The sequence below is a fragment of the Anabas testudineus genome, chromosome 1 (genome assembly GCF_900324465.2).
Source record: "Anabas testudineus chromosome 1, fAnaTes1.2, whole genome shotgun sequence".
Lineage (NCBI taxonomy): Eukaryota > Metazoa > Chordata > Actinopteri > Anabantiformes > Anabantidae > Anabas > Anabas testudineus.
The window spans coordinates 26,138,841-26,157,026 of NC_046610.1; the positions used below are offsets into that span (position 1 = coordinate 26,138,841).

At 42.3% G+C, this 18,186-nt stretch overlaps 1 protein-coding gene across 5 annotated transcripts; it reads left to right on the top strand.

Annotated features, from left to right (window-relative positions):
* Nucleotides 1-1,251: 1,251 nt before the first annotated feature.
* Nucleotides 1,252-18,180, top strand: kdm2aa (lysine (K)-specific demethylase 2Aa). 5 transcript variants are annotated; one of them, XM_026359823.1, is made up of 26 exons: nucleotides 2,893-2,953; nucleotides 3,572-3,710; nucleotides 4,554-4,632; nucleotides 4,760-4,806; nucleotides 4,988-5,166; nucleotides 5,315-5,421; nucleotides 5,540-5,633; nucleotides 5,759-5,912; nucleotides 6,117-6,232; nucleotides 6,350-6,476; nucleotides 6,565-6,803; nucleotides 6,891-6,968; nucleotides 7,293-7,420; nucleotides 7,559-7,682; nucleotides 7,765-7,893; nucleotides 9,035-9,118; nucleotides 10,235-10,486; nucleotides 12,671-12,706; nucleotides 12,867-12,972; nucleotides 13,062-13,667; nucleotides 13,757-13,922; nucleotides 14,214-14,465; nucleotides 14,594-14,757; nucleotides 14,963-15,109; nucleotides 15,348-15,566; nucleotides 16,842-18,180. In XM_026359823.1, exons 1-26 carry the CDS (start codon nucleotides 2,918-2,920, stop codon nucleotides 17,021-17,023), a joined length of 3,990 nt encoding a protein of 1,329 aa, XP_026215608.1. In that variant the 5' UTR covers nucleotides 2,893-2,917; the 3' UTR covers nucleotides 17,024-18,180. The 5 variants fall into 5 exon arrangements, with proteins under 5 accessions (XP_026215607.1, XP_026215606.1, XP_026215604.1 ...); XM_026359822.1 differs by lacking the exons at nucleotides 2,893-2,953; nucleotides 10,235-10,486 and adding an exon at nucleotides 1,252-1,291; XM_026359821.1 differs by lacking the exons at nucleotides 2,893-2,953; nucleotides 10,235-10,486 and adding an exon at nucleotides 1,739-1,945.
* The last annotated feature ends 6 nt before the right edge of the window (nucleotides 18,181-18,186 follow it).

The following is an 18,186-nucleotide window of genomic DNA, read 5'->3' on the forward strand; positions in this document are numbered from 1 at the left end:
TAGAAATAGAGGCTGCACAGAATTGCATTCTTTCTCAGTTGTTTCTGAAGAGGTTATGACAACTTTTTAAGGTATTCCATGTTCATATTATATCCACAGACAGAAGCTTGAGAATGTCCAGAAAGGACAGAGAATGGATGTTCATTTGACTCCAGGACTTATATATGTAATTTATCTGCCAAACAGAGTTTCAGGTCATCAGAACTCATCAAGGCCTATATGGAATTAGGGTAGAGTTAAACTAACTACTAGAGCAGTGCAACACCCATAAAAAACCTGGACAATGAAGGCACCACAGATAGTGTACTAACAAACGGTTACACTGCATTTTGTTAGATTGCTGTTGAACCTGATGTACCATGACGTAATGATAAACTGCTACAATGAAGATTCAAAGAAAATGTTTCATACACATTAAGGAGTCATTAGTTTAATTAATATAATCACTGTTGCAGTGTTTGTATGCATTTGAATGGTGTTAGGTATATGGTTTGGTAATGTTGGTTTTTATAAGTATAATTTTGTTTTGCCTTTTTTCCCATAAATATTTAGACGTTTTGACTAATTATCATCATTCATTAATTTAAAAATCATTTAAAATAATGCATTGGTTTATGTAAGTATCCTGAGGAGCTTTTGCAGGTGTTACATTGAGATTTTGAAGTAATAGTCAAGAGTCTGTGTGGTGTGGCCAAATGTTAGCAATCTCTTTAGCTTGTAGGTGTCTCCATTTGTAGGCCTTGTGTGTCTCAGTCTTCCTTTCAATAAAGATTTCGTAGGTGAGAGTTTTTTTAATGTTTTTCGGCCTATCAACTTATAAGATGGATTATTTCACACTGGGAAGGTTGTTATAGTCATGAAACAGAGGACATGTCATATCCTAGCCATGAATGCATGACTACCACCCTGCTCATCATCAGGATCAGCTCTAGGAAGTCAGTATCATATGTATTTAGGCAGCTGTTGTTCTTTTTTTTTGTATGTATGTCTGGCATTTGTATTAAACCATACAACCGTACCAATACTTGCATGCTATCGATTTCATCTCATGGTACAATTCATGTCATATTTTACATAAGCATGTGCTGTGACTCCTTCCTCCACACTGCTGACTACTGGTGTGTGTTCACTCTGACACTGCCCAGCAGTAGTTTGCTTGAGGTGGAACACTTTGCAGAAATGATGGGTGCTACACAGCATGTGTTCTTCTGTGTAGTAAACATGTCTTTGAATGCACCTGTTGTGGGCGTCCACGTGACCGCAGGACGAGAAAAGCCACCATCTCAGCCAGGTCTGTACCTGTAAGGCTAAAACCGTAGTATACTGAAAATGCTATTATATTTAAATATATATATTCCGGAGAGAAATGTAGATTCAACTGGGCAGCTTGTTAACTATGTTAACCATGGTTTAGTAAAGCCAGCACTGCTGTTCACCTTCATTGTTGTAGCTTGTGTGTGATACTTTGATTGTGCGTCACCTCTTACCAGCATATGTTTTTACTACCTGACACTTTGTTGGAGTTTTAAGGGATGATTATATTTTAAGAACAACGTGTTTGTAGCGCAGTGCATCCTCTGACGAAAATTCGATTAGCCTTATTGATTTGGTTTATGAGTAATTATTAATGTTTAATCTTGTTTAGAAGTGCGCGGCCGTCTTGTATGTTCGTCTCGCTCGCCGTATTCTAGCTGCGCGGTTTGAAAGACAAGTCATTGCCACCAATCACAATAGCCATGCAACATTTTCCAGCCAATCCCGAACTGTTTGGTCATAGTGCACTTCCATTTATGGACCCAAAGGCACTTCCCTGTAGAGGTGAAGGCTACAAAACGTGCCCGTGCGATCCGAGGCTTTAGGAAGGCAGACGCAGGACACAGAAGGCGTCACACTTCTCGGATCGTTGCAGGAGGTTGGAGGTGGGAGGACCTGTGTGAATATGGGGGTGAGCACTATAAAATAAGTTACCGTAGGGGTAATTGTGGTTATTTCTGAATGATGACATGGTATATTGGGTTATGGGGCGGTGGTTAGTCTTTTGGATCATCGTGTGATTGGTTAGTTATCTTGGCTTATTGTGTGTTTGTCCAGTAAGTAACGGCATTGAGCTATATTAACCAATTAGATATCAGCATGTTTTCGAATGTGTTGTTATTGGTAGTTTGCCAGTGGTGTTTGGCGAATCCTGTCCAATCACGGTGTGGAAATGTGACACTGTTGTAGTCCAATGAATGTCTCGCCGGCACATCTGTGATTGGTTCTAATTTCGTTTGTGGGCGGGACAGAGTTATGTTTGTGATTAGATGGAAAATGGCGGCCGTTCGGATACCACTTTAACTTTATACTAACGCTTACAACAAACATCAGCAAAAATGCACTTGCAGTTTAATAGAAATATCCGAATCTGGGTACTTAAATGCAGCTTCAGGTCAGGTTGAATTTGCCACTGATTGTGAGCAGTACGCCTTCTAAAAATTAGCTGGACACAACTTCGAGTACTAAAGACAAGGAGTAAAGCTCGAGTAACCATATTCAGACGGTGATGGTGCCCATAACGCTAAATGCAGTTATATTGTTAAATGGTCACGTCTAGTAAGTATAGTAAGGTTATTGTAGTTAGCCTCTTTAATGAGTCCGGCTGTATCATAACTCTCACATAGTCAGTGAATGAAATGTTACTAGACGACTTTTAGAGCGCCGCTAAGACGTGGAAGAAGATACAAAGAGCGTGTTCTCATCAGTATTAAGGTTAGCTGCACAGGAGGGCAGCAGTTAGCCACTCCGCTTTCTGGGAACACACGCCTACCGCCCGCTTGTTTACCTCTCCACGGAGCCATGTGGCGCTACGGTGCTGTTAAAGGCATATTTCTGATGGGAAGCATTAGTACTCTTTGTTAAACGCTGTTTTCTAGTCATAATGGAGGATTTGAAAGCACGTTACAGCAAAAGGCTGGTAAGTTGAAGGTGAATTTGTCCGCTCATTGTTTACCCTCCATTAAAGCCGTGCCCGTTAAAGGCGAGACCTGAAATGGGAGCTGTGTGTTTATTTTCATTTCCCTCTTAGTTTTAACGTTATGAAAAACAATAAAAACAACGACAGTGTCTGAGTCCAGCCCCTGACAAGGGGCTAGGTTTAACCACTGTGGTGTAAGTCTACAGTGATGCTGTGATTGTATATTTGCCTTTAAATTGAAATGTAGGACATACAGCTTAAAATAGCAGTCACTGCATCATGTTTGCTTTTATATATATGTGTATATATATATATATATATATATATATATATATATATATTTGTAGTAATATGAGTGTAATGTCCCCCAAAGCCAAGGTTGGGGCCATAAACGGTGTTAAGCTTATTGCACAGTTGAATCTGGAAGCAAAGTTTTGAGATATTTTTCTGAAAGCCTGCCTTGAAAGAAAAGCACATTTTAGAGAGAGAAAATGCTCTTTATGACACAGCCATGCCTGATTACTGCTGTTATCCAGGTTTTGATGTGCTTGTTTCGTCCCCTACTGTCTCTTGTGTATTGTGTTATTATTACTCACTCTTTTATGTCTGCCTCCATAGCGCGCCGGTACCCGGCGACGTTACCATGATGATGGTATCTCTGATGAGGAGATTGATGGAAGGAGAATGTTTGACCTGGACGAGAAGGTCAGCAGTCAGAGGTTTAGTTCTGACCGGGTCATTCGCATGGAGGGAAAAGGTATGTGAACAGAGCTTTGTCGTGTTTGTGGTGGAAAGGGTTAACCTTAACAATCAGTGTGTTTACATGCACTTAAGTAACCAGGTTAGAGTAAGCTTCCTCTAGTGAGACGATTTTTTTAACCTTCATGTAAACGAGACACCTTTTTCTGTAACTGGGATAGGGGATTAGAGAAACCTAATTTGTCCAGGTAGCTAATTTCTCTGACACGTGCATGTAGCCAAAATGAAAACTAATACAAAATGTTAGTTTAAAAAATAGCTTTATTCAAGATTCAAGATTCAAAAAACTTTATTGATCCCAGAGGGAAATTGTTTGCCTCATTACCATTGTTCTCAAAACAGACAGAAAGAAAAGGAACCACAACCAGGAAAGATCCAAGGAAAAAAAAATACACCAACATAAATACACAAACATAAATACACAATAACATCAATACCGAAAAACTCAATATATATATACATAATACGTAACCTGTACATCACCACCTGAGTTGTTTGCCCTGACGTGCAGACAGCGAAAAAAAGCAGCATCTTCTGTCACTATACAGCCAAAATCTGCAAGCCATGCTTCCAAATTATGGAACGGAAAGCACACTTAACTGATCTTCTGCATGCATGTGCAGATTTACAGTAAGGTGGTTACTTAAGTGCATGTAAATGCTTTCATTAAAGACATGACTGTTTGACATCGCAGCAACTTGGCCTTTTAACAGCACACAGCCAGGAGTGAGGGATCATACAAAACCAAGCAGCTTCTACTGAGTGTTAAAAAATTTACAATGAAATAGAGGAGAATATTTTTGCTGTGTATATAAGTTGTTTTTTTTTTTTTTTTTTGTAGACTTTACATATGAGTACGTCCAGCGATGCGGTCTCAGGGACCCAATTATCTTTGAGAAGCCAGATGGACTGGGAATCAAGTAGGCATCTTCTTTATATTTCTTAATAATACTTTAGGTTTTTATTGTTATCATGCTCAAACCAAAACACATTCTTTGCATGCTTTAAACCAAACAACCTTATATTGAGTAACCTATTGCTCTGTAGGATGCCTGATCCGGACTTCAGTGTCAACTACGTCAAGACATTAGTTGGTAAGACATCCAACAGGAACTTATTCATTAGCTGCTACTACAAGCATTTAAGTAAGATGAAACTGTAAAACCAACTAAAATTTCAGAGAAGATAAGATTCTAATTATGAGTATTAAAAACTTAACACAAACCTAACTTAAAAGTTGATTATTAAAAATGTATGTGTTAACATCAATGTCAGGTAGCAGACGTATGATCGATGTGATGGACGTGAGCACTCAGAAGGGGACAGAGATGTCCATGGCTCAGTGGACACGTTACTATGAGACCCCTCCAGCTCAGAGAGAGAAGCTCTACAATGTCATAAGCCTGGAGTTCAGCCACACCAAGCTGGAGAACCTGGTCAAGAGACCCTTCACAGTATGTCCACACAGTCTGAAATAAGGATAGTTAGTTTGGAAAACACGTGGAGTGTGATTAGTGTGTTGTGTGGTATATCAGAAACAGTAAAGTAGGTCTTTGTTTTTCCAACTGTTTTTGTCACTGTCTCATTTCCCTCTTTGTGTAGGTAGATCTAATAGACTGGGTGGACAACATGTGGCCTCGTCACCTGAAAGAGAGACAGAGGGACTCAACCAACTCAATCAGTGACATGCAGTACCCCAAAGTACAGAAGTATGTCTCCCCATGTTCACTTGTTTCTGCAGAGGATGTAGCTGAAGGAACAACACAATCAAATCCATGTATAATTCCAAAGATAAAATAAAATGGAAATGTTGTTGCTTCTGTGCAGGTACTGTCTCATGAGTGTCGAGGGCTGCTACACAGACTTTCACATTGATTTTGGAGGAACCTCAGTGTGGTACCACATACTGAGAGGAAGCAAGGTGGGGCCACAGCCCATGATGAATGATGGAATTATTTTTATTCCCTTCAGCAGTCAAATCAAACAGTGATATTATGTTGCTGTCTGTCTGTGAGTGTATGTCTAACTGCAGGTGTGTGTTTTCAGGTGTTTTGGCTGATCCCTCCCACACCTCAGAACCTGGAGTTGTATGAAAACTGGGTGCTGTCAGGAAAACAGGGGGACGTTTTCCTGGGTGACCGAGTAGCAGACTGCCAGAGGATAGAACTGAAGCAGGGCTGCACCTTCATCATACCCTCAGGTAAACATTAAACACAAACACACACATTTGTCCGCCTGAATTTGCGAGTGAACTCGTCAGCACAAAATATCCCCTAGTTCCTTACCCTAACCTCAATCCGAACCCTCAACCTGCCCTTTAAAAATGTCCTCACAACTGTAAGACTTGGACACACACTGACTCACTACACAGTAAAGAAACACAACATTAATGTGTTACATGCAGGTTGGATTCATGCCGTCTACACCCCTGTGGACTCGATGGTGTTTGGAGGAAACTTCCTGCACAGCTTCAACATCCCTATGCAACTTAACATTTGTAACATAGAAGACAGGACGCGGGTAGGGGCACCACACTGATTTACAAACTGTAATTGAGAGAATGTGTTTGTTTTTTGCTTTTATGCTTTTTTTCCTTCTTCTTTACAGTTAAGTGCCCCCTCTTTTCCTTCACCACAGGTGCCAGTTAAGTTTCGTTACCCCTTCTACTACGAGATGGGCTGGTATGTGTTGGAGCGTTACGTCTTTAGCCTGACCAAGACCTCTTATCTGACACCAGAGTTTCAGAAACACTCATTGGGCATTGGTATGGACACACGACGAGTAGAACCATGCATCACTGGCCTTTTGTGTTGGCTAGTGTTAAATAGAATGTGTAACTCATTTTTTCCCAGGTTTGAAAAAGCCTTCCAGCTCAGATCTAGCCAGCGAGCAGGTGGGAGATGTAGGCGGTGACAGTGATGAAGAGGCTTCAGGGCAGCAGTCTGACAAGCCTGCAGCTGAAGTTCATCTGACTCCTCTTGAGCTTGAAGGACTGTGGAACCTACTGGGAAAACTGGAGGCTCTGCCCTCCAACAAGAAGTGTGTCCCAGCAGGGATACACAATGCCCCAGCACTCATCACACACATCAAGGTATGAATGTGTAATGAAACCCTCTGCTTCTTCATATTTAATGTTGTCCAAGCTACAAGTGTGTGTGCTGTCTCTGCTGTGCTGTAGGCTCTCTTGAAGGAACACGCCAATGACAATCCCAAGCTGTCCTACACAGGAAAACCCATCGTCAAATGGCCAAAGAGGGTATGCACTATTCACTTACAGACACAAGAACATTAATAAAGTATAGATGAAATTCATCATGATAGCAGAAGTGGCAACAGCAATAATACACCATGAAATTACAGAAATGAAATTTTACTATATATTTACAGCTTTTTCTTAGTGAGGGGAACGTCTCAGCCTCACAGTATATTATCAACAAATACCAAATGGGAAAAGACATGAAATGGCATTGTTCTAGGATTTATATAAACATACTACATTTGAGCACAGTGCTGGCCAGATACTGAATTTACTTTGTGGCGTTAACCTCAATCATTGTTTGTTTTTTTTTCCCTCCTTCAGCCCTCGTGGTACCAGCCTCCTCCTCCTCCTACACCACCTCCACGTCCCAAACTAGCTACTACACCCATCATCCCTCGACCACAGAAACCAGCATCCTCAATGTCTGTCCTGAGGCGTCGCAGGGTTAGGTAATATGGCGCGCGCGTGTGGGAGAGAGGAGAACACATTTAGTAATTTATGTTTGTCAGTTCATCTGAACTTAGCTTGGCAAGTTTATGGCCATTCATCCACCTATCCATCCTCAGTAACCTTTTGCATCTCTGCAGGTGTAAGCGATGTGAAGCATGTATGAGACCAGAGTGTGGAGAGTGTAACTTCTGCAGAGACATGAAGAAGTTTGGAGGACCAGGGAAGCTCAAGCAGACCTGTGTGCTACGACAGTGTCTCTCTGTAAGCTCTGGTTTCTTCCTTCCTATAAATACATACATGCTGGACATGTCTTGTTTTGTAACTTCTACTCTGTCCCTTCCAGCCGGGCCTTCCTCTCTCTGCTGTGTGTGAGATCTGCAAGGAGCCCAATCAGGAGGAAACTGGAGACCCCTCGCTGACTCTGATGGAGTGTTCCAACTGTGCACAGATAGTCCATCCTGCCTGCCTTACGGTACAACACTTACTTACACTTGTGTCAAAAACTTATACTAATTATACAGATTGTCTCATGATGGAACAGAACACAATTGAACATGGGATGGTCAGGTCTTTTTTGCTAACCAATTACAGATTAGGAATAAAAAATGCTGTGCCGCATTAGAGCCTACACATGTTCAAATGGTTGTTCAATACTTGTTCTGATCTATTGTCCATATTTTTGATTTGATTTAGTGGACTTGCATAGTTGTTTGCTTAGAGGAACGCACAGAAAGTTGTCAGAAATTGATGATGACTAATAGAGTTATTGTTTTTATTTAACATTGATCAGATGACTAAATTATTACAAGGTGAGGCCGCCGGTCTAATCTAGCTCAGCAGGTAACTGCAAAGCACCAATAAACCCATCTGATTGTCTGTAATGAACCAGCACCATGATATATTTCTTACTATTACAGCTTGGTCAGATATATCTGGTAGCTTATTTTAAAAATCACTTTGAACCACACACTGCAGAGAGGATAGATCTTTAGTTGTAAATTGGATTATTAAATGCAGTGCACTCAATGCTGAAAACAAATGGGGCATGGTAATTTAATTTAAACTTCGAAACAGTCAGAAATGAATAGAGACAGAATAAACTCATCATAACGACACATTATCATAACGATGAAGAAAGACAATCTTAATTTGAAGAAAATAAAAAAGAATGAAATCTGTAATTTAATTTACTGCAAAAAAGTATCTAAAATACTAACTAACACCGTCCTAATGACGAAAATGAGCAGGTTCATTGGTGACAGGTGAGGGAATTATGAGTGGTTGTAAAAGGAGGCTTAGTCTTTGCAAACAAAGATGGGTTGTGGTTCATCACTTTGTGCCAAACGTTGTTGATTAGTTTAAAAAGAATGTCACCATTTCACCATCTACAATGAAAACATTTAGGGACTGTTATGACACCATATGAATATAGACAGTTCTCTGTGCCAAATGTGAAGAAGACCATCCTGACTGTCATCAGTGAGTGGAAAAGGCAGCATAGGTCAGCAGACATCAGGCTGCTATGATTTCACCATTTTACCTTAGTTATAAGATCAGTATTCAGGTATAAAGGTATCCTGTTTCTAATATGTTGTCAATATCTGTCTTAACAGATTCAGGGTGAAGGAGTGGTGAACAAAGACCTGCCCAGTTGTTGGGAGTGTCCTAAGTGTGTCCAGGGCATCACTGACCCAGAGGTACCCACTGTACACACACACACACACACACACACAGACACACACACACACACACACACACACACACACACACACACACAGGTTACACTGAAACATGTTCTCAGGTTTCCCTGCTTCTTGTATCTGCTTACACTGCCCGTCCAAAAAAAGTCACCACCTGGATTTAACTAGGCAAATGGTAATTACTGCATGCATGATTGCTTGCAACAAGTTATTTAGCCCTAACTGATGCAGTGAGTAGATTCTCATTTTTCAAACAACTATGATTGAAGACACATCCTGTGGTCGTGGAAAAGATGTTAATCTGCTTTAGAAATGTCAAATTATTAGCATGAGTCAAACACAGAAAACATCAAAGAAGATGATAAAACTACTAAAACTTGATGAAGAACTGTCCAATGAAAGAAGGTCATGCGATCTGATCAGTCCAGATTTACCCTGTTCCAGAGTGATGGTGCATCAGGGTAAGAAGAGAGGCAGGTGAAGTGATGCACCCATCATGCCTAGTGTCTACTGTACAAGCCTGTGGGGGCAGTGCTATGATCTGTGTTTGCTACAGTTGGTCAGGTCTAAGTTTAGCAACATTCAAACAATGCCAGGATTTATCAAGCTCAAATTTGGAAAGAATGGTTCAGGGACACATCATTTTCACACATGGATTGGCTAGTCCTTTACCCCTTTGAAAATCTTTAGGATGTGGTCTGGAGAAGGCTTCGCGCGTCAGTCCAACTCTCCAATCATCAATACAAGATCTTGGCAAATAATTAACGCAGCTCTGAACAAGAATCAGTATTGTGAATTTGCAGAAGCTTCGAAACGATGCCACAGTGAATGCGTGCCGTAATCAAAGCCAAAGGTGGTCCAACGCCAGAGTGTATGACTTTTTTTCTTTTTCTTTTTTTTGGATGGGCAGTGTATATTAAATGCACTACTGCACAGTCTTTTGCTCTCTTGCACTCATTCCATAAACCCAGGGTTCAAACACTTGGGTGAGTTAATGGGTTTTGTGTGTCTCCTGTTTGTTTTTTCATCGTTTCTTCATTGTTTTTAATTTGTTTTTGTTTTTTTTGGTTGTTTTATTTTCTGTTTCCTATAAATTTAATTGAGCTCCGTCAGTCATCAGGCAGCGACGAATCATTGGCTGCCGGCCACCAGCAGCACATCCGTCCCCATGGCCCCCTGGTCCTCAGGCTGGGCCTCAGGCCCTCTGCTACCATAGGGGGTCCTGTGGGCTCCCAGCAGGATGGGGAGGTGGTCCGCTGTGGTTTCTTCCCTCCTCCTCCTCTTCCTTCCTGTTCTTCCTCCTCCTCAGCGTCGCTTCTCTTGGTGGCGGCTTCTCTGCCTTCTCAGCCAATCAGCTCGAGACTGGTGAGAGGTGCCGTCTACTGTGCGTACATCCACTCGTCTGTCACGTGCACCCCAATTCTTTTTTCCTTTCCATCTTTTTTGAAAGAACACACTTATCTCTTGATCTAAATGTCAGGAATGACTTCCTATTTAATATTTTTTGTCATAGTTTATACAAAAGCAGTGCCACTTCTCTCAGATTCTTAGACAACTTCATGTTGAAGCTGCCTTAAGCTCATCTTGGTTTATTTTGCTTTCTTCCACCTTCTTGATGATTTTTGTCATAGCTCATCTTATACCCCTTTCCCACCAAGCTACTTCCAGGGTTGGTTCAGAACCAGCACCTATTTACAAACCAGTTCTTTGCATTTCTACAGTGGCAACTGTTGCAGGGGTTTGTTGGTCTAGAACCAAGAACTGCTGAAACTGGGCCAAAGGCTGGATTATCACATCGCCAAATTTGTTTATTAGATTTGTTCAACTGCAGTGTGATTAATACCAACATAGTTAATGCTGTTTTACTAGCTATAGGCTAAAGCTAACCAAGGGTAACATTAACACTCTGTCTAGTGTTCACAAGAATCAAAACATACCAAATCTAAAGGCTTTCCATAGCATCAATCAGTAAGCAGCACATATGTGTTGAACCTACAGTTCAGGCTCACAAAGTTAGGAGCATCACTTTTATAGAACCTTGTGTTGATGCTGCTAAGAAAGCAGAGTTGTATGTACAGTATTTAGTGATTTAATGATGTGGCTCTCTAGCTTGAGTCTTAGGTTTGCAACTAGAACCAGGTTTGAACCAGTACTAGGACCATGTTTGTGTTGGTTGAAAAGTGTAGCCTGGTCTGGTAACGCTTTGAACACAGTGCCCAAATTTGTGTGGGTTGAAAATTAATTCAAAACTACACGTGGCAACTTAAAGGAGCAGCTGTCTACTATTGTAGCATCAATTCATGCAGTTGATTGAGAGTTGCCATTTTAAAAGGGCTGAAGATGAAGAAGACAGGGATGAGTTAAAAAAAAAAAAAAAAAAGAAAATCTCTGAGAAATATCACTGTACACTGAAAAACTAAAGAATGGAAGACAAACTGGTTCCATGTTGATCAAGGATCACAAGTCTTAATGAGCAGAAGATTATTTGCATGAATTCAGGATGTATACATGTATATATTTCCTTGTCAGTGACCGAGAGGAAACCTAATGATCTTGTTCTGAGGGTTCTGAACATTATACAAACTCCTGAAACAAGCCTGGTCCAGACTTGTCATTGGGTGTCCAGAACATCAGACCTTTCAGTTTGGTCTGTATCAAAACAGCAGGTGTGGACCAAAGGACCAAAGGACCAGAGACCAAAATAGCCTGGATTAGCTTTTTGTAACTGGTTCAGACTAATTACAAGAAGTTGATGTGGGTTATTTTTACTCTTCAGGGCTTCAGTTAAGACTGTAAATGTAAGCAGTGCACTGTCAAAGATGTTAGAGGAACTGATGGCGTCCAGTGGAGCTCTTCACTCAGACTTTCTATTTGAGTTTCGGTCATGACTTTACATAGTTTTAAAGGAGGTTGATGTTCAAAAGAGTCAGATCAGTGTAGATGTTACTGTTATTTTGGTTTCTTTTGTCTGTGGTGTTAGCATGATGATGATGATTTTTCAGCAAAAGCTACACTGCATTACTTCACGTTCCTCCCCTTGTTTTGTGGCTTTCTCTACAACCCCAGCTGTTTATATGACTATCAGTGGGGCATAGTAACTAAATGTATTTGTTCTGTGATTAAGTATGGTACAATTTTGCAGTATTTTTACTCAAGTATTCTCATTTTCTGCTACTTTATACTTGGGTATACTACATTTCCCCATCTTTGTCTGCTGGACAGAAGCCTGTAAAGTAATAATAATTAAAAGAATGTATTAGAATGAAAACGTTTGATTGTTAAATTACATAAGCTTCATGGTTACCAGCTGCAACATTAAATTCATTGCAGCTCTGTATAAATCACTCTGACTTGTCTTTGGGGTTCAGATTAACAATAATCAGTATTTTAGATATTAAATATTTGTCTATCACGACAACAGTTTTTGTCCAGAGATATTATCAGCTCACAATGCAAAGACATCAGCAGAGCAACAGAGCACTGGGCCTTTAGAGATGTAGCAGTCAGTTTCTTAAACTGCTTCTAATCTGTGCTTTCCTCTTCTTCCAGCAGTCTAAAGGTGACAAAGGTGAAGGCCACCCAGTGGTGAGTGTGCTTTTGGATGCTGAGTTCATTTCTGAATGAACCTTTCACTAAAGGTCTTGTGACTAATATTTTTTGTGTCTGCTTTCCCTCCTCCTGTCTTTGTCTCGTTTCTTCTTATTTGTCTTCCTACTTTTCTTTCATTCCCCTCTTTCACCTCCAGAAGCGGAAATCTTCCTCCCTGCTGGATGCTCGTATGGCTAAGATTTACAGACGACAGAGACACAGCCGCGATGGCGAGGACTCCGCCAGTGACGACGACGATGAAGGTTTGTCTGCTCTCATTGGTTGCTTTGTTTTGATTGTGACCACATTATTCTGATTGAGCAATCCTCTCATCCATCTGTCATCTCTGCAGTGTCTCAAAGAAGGAAGATGGCACTCTTTGCCCGAGCAGGGAGCCAATCTTCCAGGAGGGGGTTTGGTACAAACCGGAGAGGTCTTCTGAGAGGAGGCTCGTCCCCAAGAGGAACTAGAGGAGGCCTCCTAACTCCCGGCTCCTCGTCTGTCCTCAAGCTAAAGCGGGGGGTGGGCGTGAGGGAGGCTGGGCGCAGGGGACGGGGGGTGAAAGTGCGTGGAGGCTCCAGGATGCAGCGAAGAGGAGACGAGTCTGATGAATCAGATGAAGATGATGATGATGAAGAGGAGGAGGAGGACGAGGAGGACAGCGAAGATGGAGACAAAGAACAACAGCATCATCGAGGCAGAAAGAGGCGCAGGACTTACGACGACGAAGATGTAGATGATGACAGCGAGGGACAGGAGTTTGACCCTGAAGAGGAGGAGATGGACACATTGGAAGACGAGGAGGAGGAGGAGGAGGAAGAGATGGAGGAGGACGGACGCTGGGATTCAGATCCAGAACCCCCAGTCCTCCTGATGTCTGATCTGAGCGATGATATGCTGAGCGGCTCCTACCTTACTGTCACTCTACAGCGCCCCCACAAGGCCAAGAGGCACTCTGGTAAGACGGTGTTGTACGTTTAAACCTGGGCAGTTAGTGTAGTGTACAGAAATGTCCCGTAACGAAAGAGAGATGTTGTTTCTGCCCAGGCTCCATAGTTCCAAAGCTGGAGGCAGCCATGGGTCCAAGGACAATGTCAATGGGTGCTGGTGGTCAGCAGGGCTTCATCCAAAGAAAGACAGCTCTGTCCAAACCTTCACGACTCAGGAGCAGCGACAGCACAGCTGACAGTGGTGCTTCAAGGGGACCTGGCAGGTAGAGTACATGCTGCTACTGGGTCCTCTTCCTGCCAGACTGCAAACTATCATTTGCCTCTGCTCTGTGTGTGTTGGAGGCTTTCAGGGACAGGGTAGAATGTAGGTCCCTGCGCTTTGGAAACATTAGGAAGAAAATATGCAGTTGCTTCCTTTATGTTCTAGAGAAAACTATTTTTCACTCTCATTAAGTCTTGAGTTCATGGGGGGAGGGTTAAGTTTTACAGTAGAAGAATAAATAAAAATAGACAAACATCACTATTGACACAGTATTTTGTTGCTTTTGTGTTAGGCCACGCCTGCGGGGTAGCCAAGGCGACAGAAGCACTAGAGATCGCTCTGCGTCTTCCTCAGAAGAAGAGGAAGCTGCTACTCCTCCCAGCTCCATTTCACTGTCCCCTCCGTCCCTGCTGTCTCTGCCGTCCTTTAAGGACGTGGGCAGTGAGAGGGGAGGAGAGAAGGAGGTGTGGGTGTCTGTGTTCAGGTACCTGAGCAGAGCCGAGCTCCTGGCCTGCATGTCCGTCTGCAAGGCCTGGTATAAGTGGTACGTGTGTAGACACAACACAATAACATGCAGTGTGTGTGTGTGTGTGTGTGTGTGTGTGTGTGTGTTTGACTTGGCCTGAGTTGTGATCTTGTCCTAAACTAGTTCTTTCTCGCTGTCCTGCACAGGAGCTGTGACAAACGTCTGTGGAGCCACGTGGACGTGAGTCGCTGCAGCTTTCTCAGTAACCAGGCTCTGGCAGGCATCATCAAACGCCAGCCCACCTCTCTTGACCTGTCCTGGACTTCTCTGGCCAAGAGACAGCTCAACTGTCTTCTCACCAGGCTCCCAGGTACACACACACACACACACACACACACACACACACACACACACACACACACACACACAAATTGCTCATTAAAAACTCTTTTGATTGGGGGGACTGGCTAAAATGTCCTCACTCCAAAGGTTAAAAACTCATGCTGATCCCCCAAATGATGGCAATACACACACTCACACCCACTCTCTCACTGTCTGCTTGTGTGTGTCCTCAGGTCTGAGAGAGTTGAGGGTGAGTGGTCTGTCCTGGTCCTGTCTGTCAGCCCTGGTTTCTCCGACTCTACCTTACCTGCGGCTCCTGGACCTTCGCTGGTGTGAGGGCATTACAGACAGCCAGATTAAAGAGATCATCACCCCACCTGGTCAGTAGGAGAAGTATTAGTAGTTGTAGTAGAGGTAGTAGTATCTGGTATCTAACTCAGATGTGCTGAGGTCATTTCCTGTCCTGCACTGGATCACTACCAGTGGCAGGAGGAGGGGTGCAGAGACCTGCTGTCTGCCTTCTCAGAGACAAATGGAAATACAAATAGAATGACAAATAGAACTGCACACTAATAAACACAGAGTGTGGTGACGTCCACCTCCATGTCTTTCTTACAGATTCCGAGTCATCTCGCAGCAGACTGAGGAACATGGCGACGCTGCGTCTGTCTGGTCTGGACATCAGTGATTCCACTCTGAGGCTGCTGCAGCGGCACATGCCTCAGCTGGAGCGGCTGGACCTGGCTTACTGCAGGGACGTGACGGAGTCATCCGTCGCCCTGCTGGCAGCAGCCGGCACTCACACACGCAACAATCTGACCGAGCTCACGCTGGCAGGTGAGTGAAAACAGTACAGACATGCTCCTGTTTTCAACCATTTATTGCTGCTTTTTTCTACATGTCTGTGTGTCCTGATTTGGACTTACCGACTTGGACAAAATTGTTGGTACCCTTTTATTAAAGAAAGGGTAACATGTTTGAGAAACATTTTGAAAAACAAACTAATAAAACTGGCCTGGACAAAAATAGTGGCACCATTAACTTAGTATTTGTTGCAGAACCTATTGAGGCAATCGACTGGTGTCTTGCCTCACTCCTCATGGGCAAACCACTCCAGCTGTCTCAGGTTTGAAGGGTTCCTGCTCCAGACTGCATGTTTCAGCTCCTTCCACTGATGTTCAATATGATTTAGATCAGGACTCACAGAAGGCCACTTCAGAACAGTCCTGAAGCTTTGTGGCTTGTCAATATGTACTTTCTTTATCTGTCTCTTCAATTTGTCATCGACTGTCCTCTTTTCCTCCACGTGCAGAGGTTGGCTACAGTTCCGTGGACCTTAACCCTCTGAGTAATATGTGCAACTGTAGTCACAGGAACATCAAGCTGCTTGAAGATGGTCTTACAGCCTTCACCTTTAACATGTTTGTCATGTTAACTTACTAAGACAACTCTCTTTAGTTTTCTGTGGTCCATGTTCAGTGTGGTTCACACCATGATACCAAACAGCACAGTGACTACTTTTCACCTTTTAACTAGACAGAGTAAATGGTAAATGTTCTGCACTTATATAGAGCTTTTCTACCTAGCTGGTACTCAAAGCGCTATACACTGCGTCACATTCACCCATTCACACACCGATGGCAGAGCTGACCTGACTCACCGGGGGCAACTAGGGGTTCAGCATCTTGCCCAAGGACACTTTGGCATGTGACATGGCAGCCGGGAATCGAACCACCAATCCTGTGATTGGCAGTCAACTGCTCTACCTATTGAGCCACAGCCACCCCCCAGAGTGACTGATTAGAAGTTTGAAAACAACTGTGATGCTAATTACAGGACGCACTTTAGTTTAACAAGTCCCTGTGGTCAAATATTTAACATCTTTTTATTTTTATTTATATTTTTTTTATGCTTCTGTTAAATCACAACTAAAAAGCAATATCTGATTTTCATGAGTTAATGTTTGTTTATTATATCTTTGGTGACTACCAATGTGGGCTGTTCTTTCTTGAATGAAAGGGTACCAAAAGTTATTTCCATTTGTACTAGTGCAGTATTTTTGTTGAAGTCCTTAAGAGGACTTGTGTCATTACTCATTCTGTTTGTGTCCAGGCTGCAACGAGCTGACGGACAGCTGTCTGTCATATCTGAAGCGCCTCTCCTCTCTGACTCTGCTGGACCTCAGAGGCTGTAAGAACATCAGCAGACGAGCCTGCGATGCCTTCATCTCTGATCTGTCCCACATTGCCCTCTACTGTATGATGGAGGAGAAGCTCATTCAGCGTCTGGACTAACACAAACGTTACAGGACTGCTGCAGGAAACGACACAAAAAATGCTTTAGCACATCTATTTTTCTTATGCATCATGTCCAAACCTGTAGTTTACTGAAACAACACTTTAAACAACAACAGCAGCAGCAGCAGCAGCAGTTCCTAAAATCAGTGTTTCTTGGTACAAGCTGCAAATAAAGATATTGTTTCTGCTGATGATGGAGCCATTGTCTCCACCTCTAGTGTCTTTGGGATCAATTTTGCTCAAATGTAATTTGGAAAAACTACAAATAAGCAGAATATTCCTTTAAACTCTTGAATTGAACACCAGGGTTATTTTTCCTTTTTACTTGTTGAATGTTCATTCTCCCCATTTGCTCCATCAGCAGTGTATAGACGTATTAAATATAAAACTATGTTTACAGGCTGGAACAGGATTCAGCACAGCGTTTAGGATTTTAGGGAGCACAAATGTAAAACGGCAACAAACCTGTTTTTTTTCTTCACTAAATTAATCCAGTGACTGTTATGACTTTGGTTTTGTGTACAGACAGTATTGTGTGTGGGTGTATATATATGGTGTTTTTTTGTCATTTTGCATTGTTCCTTTATTTTTTTTTTTAACTAAAATGTAAGACAGATGTGAAGGTTGACAGTACTGACATCTGTGGACAAACTGCACAATGTTTACAGACCCTAAATCCAACTCCTGCAGTAAACACACATTTCTTCAAACGTAATTTAAACTATGGTCATTTTATGTCAGTGATGACATCATGTGCAAAGCTTGTGCAGACTATTTGTTACACCGTCCACTAAACAGTCCATCATTAGGTTGTATGTTTTCTGCTGTGATCTTGTGCATCAGCCTGTGGCGTGTAAAATATTGCATAGATAGGAGGATGAATGACTTCAGTATGATGATCCAAAGCAGCCCTCCACCACTCGGCCCACTGTGAAGTTTTACACAAGCTGAAGCTTTTGGCAGAACCCCCACAGCCTCTGAACTGAACCCTGCTGAAAATCAATGGGTGGATTTAAAAAAACTCAAGAATGTAAAGTGATCTGCAGAAAGAGTGACTGAAAATTCACCATTGAAAAACAGAGTCAAACATATGCATACAGTTATTGTTGGCAATATATGTTAAAACCTATAAAAAAGCAGGATTCTTTAACTGATCCAAC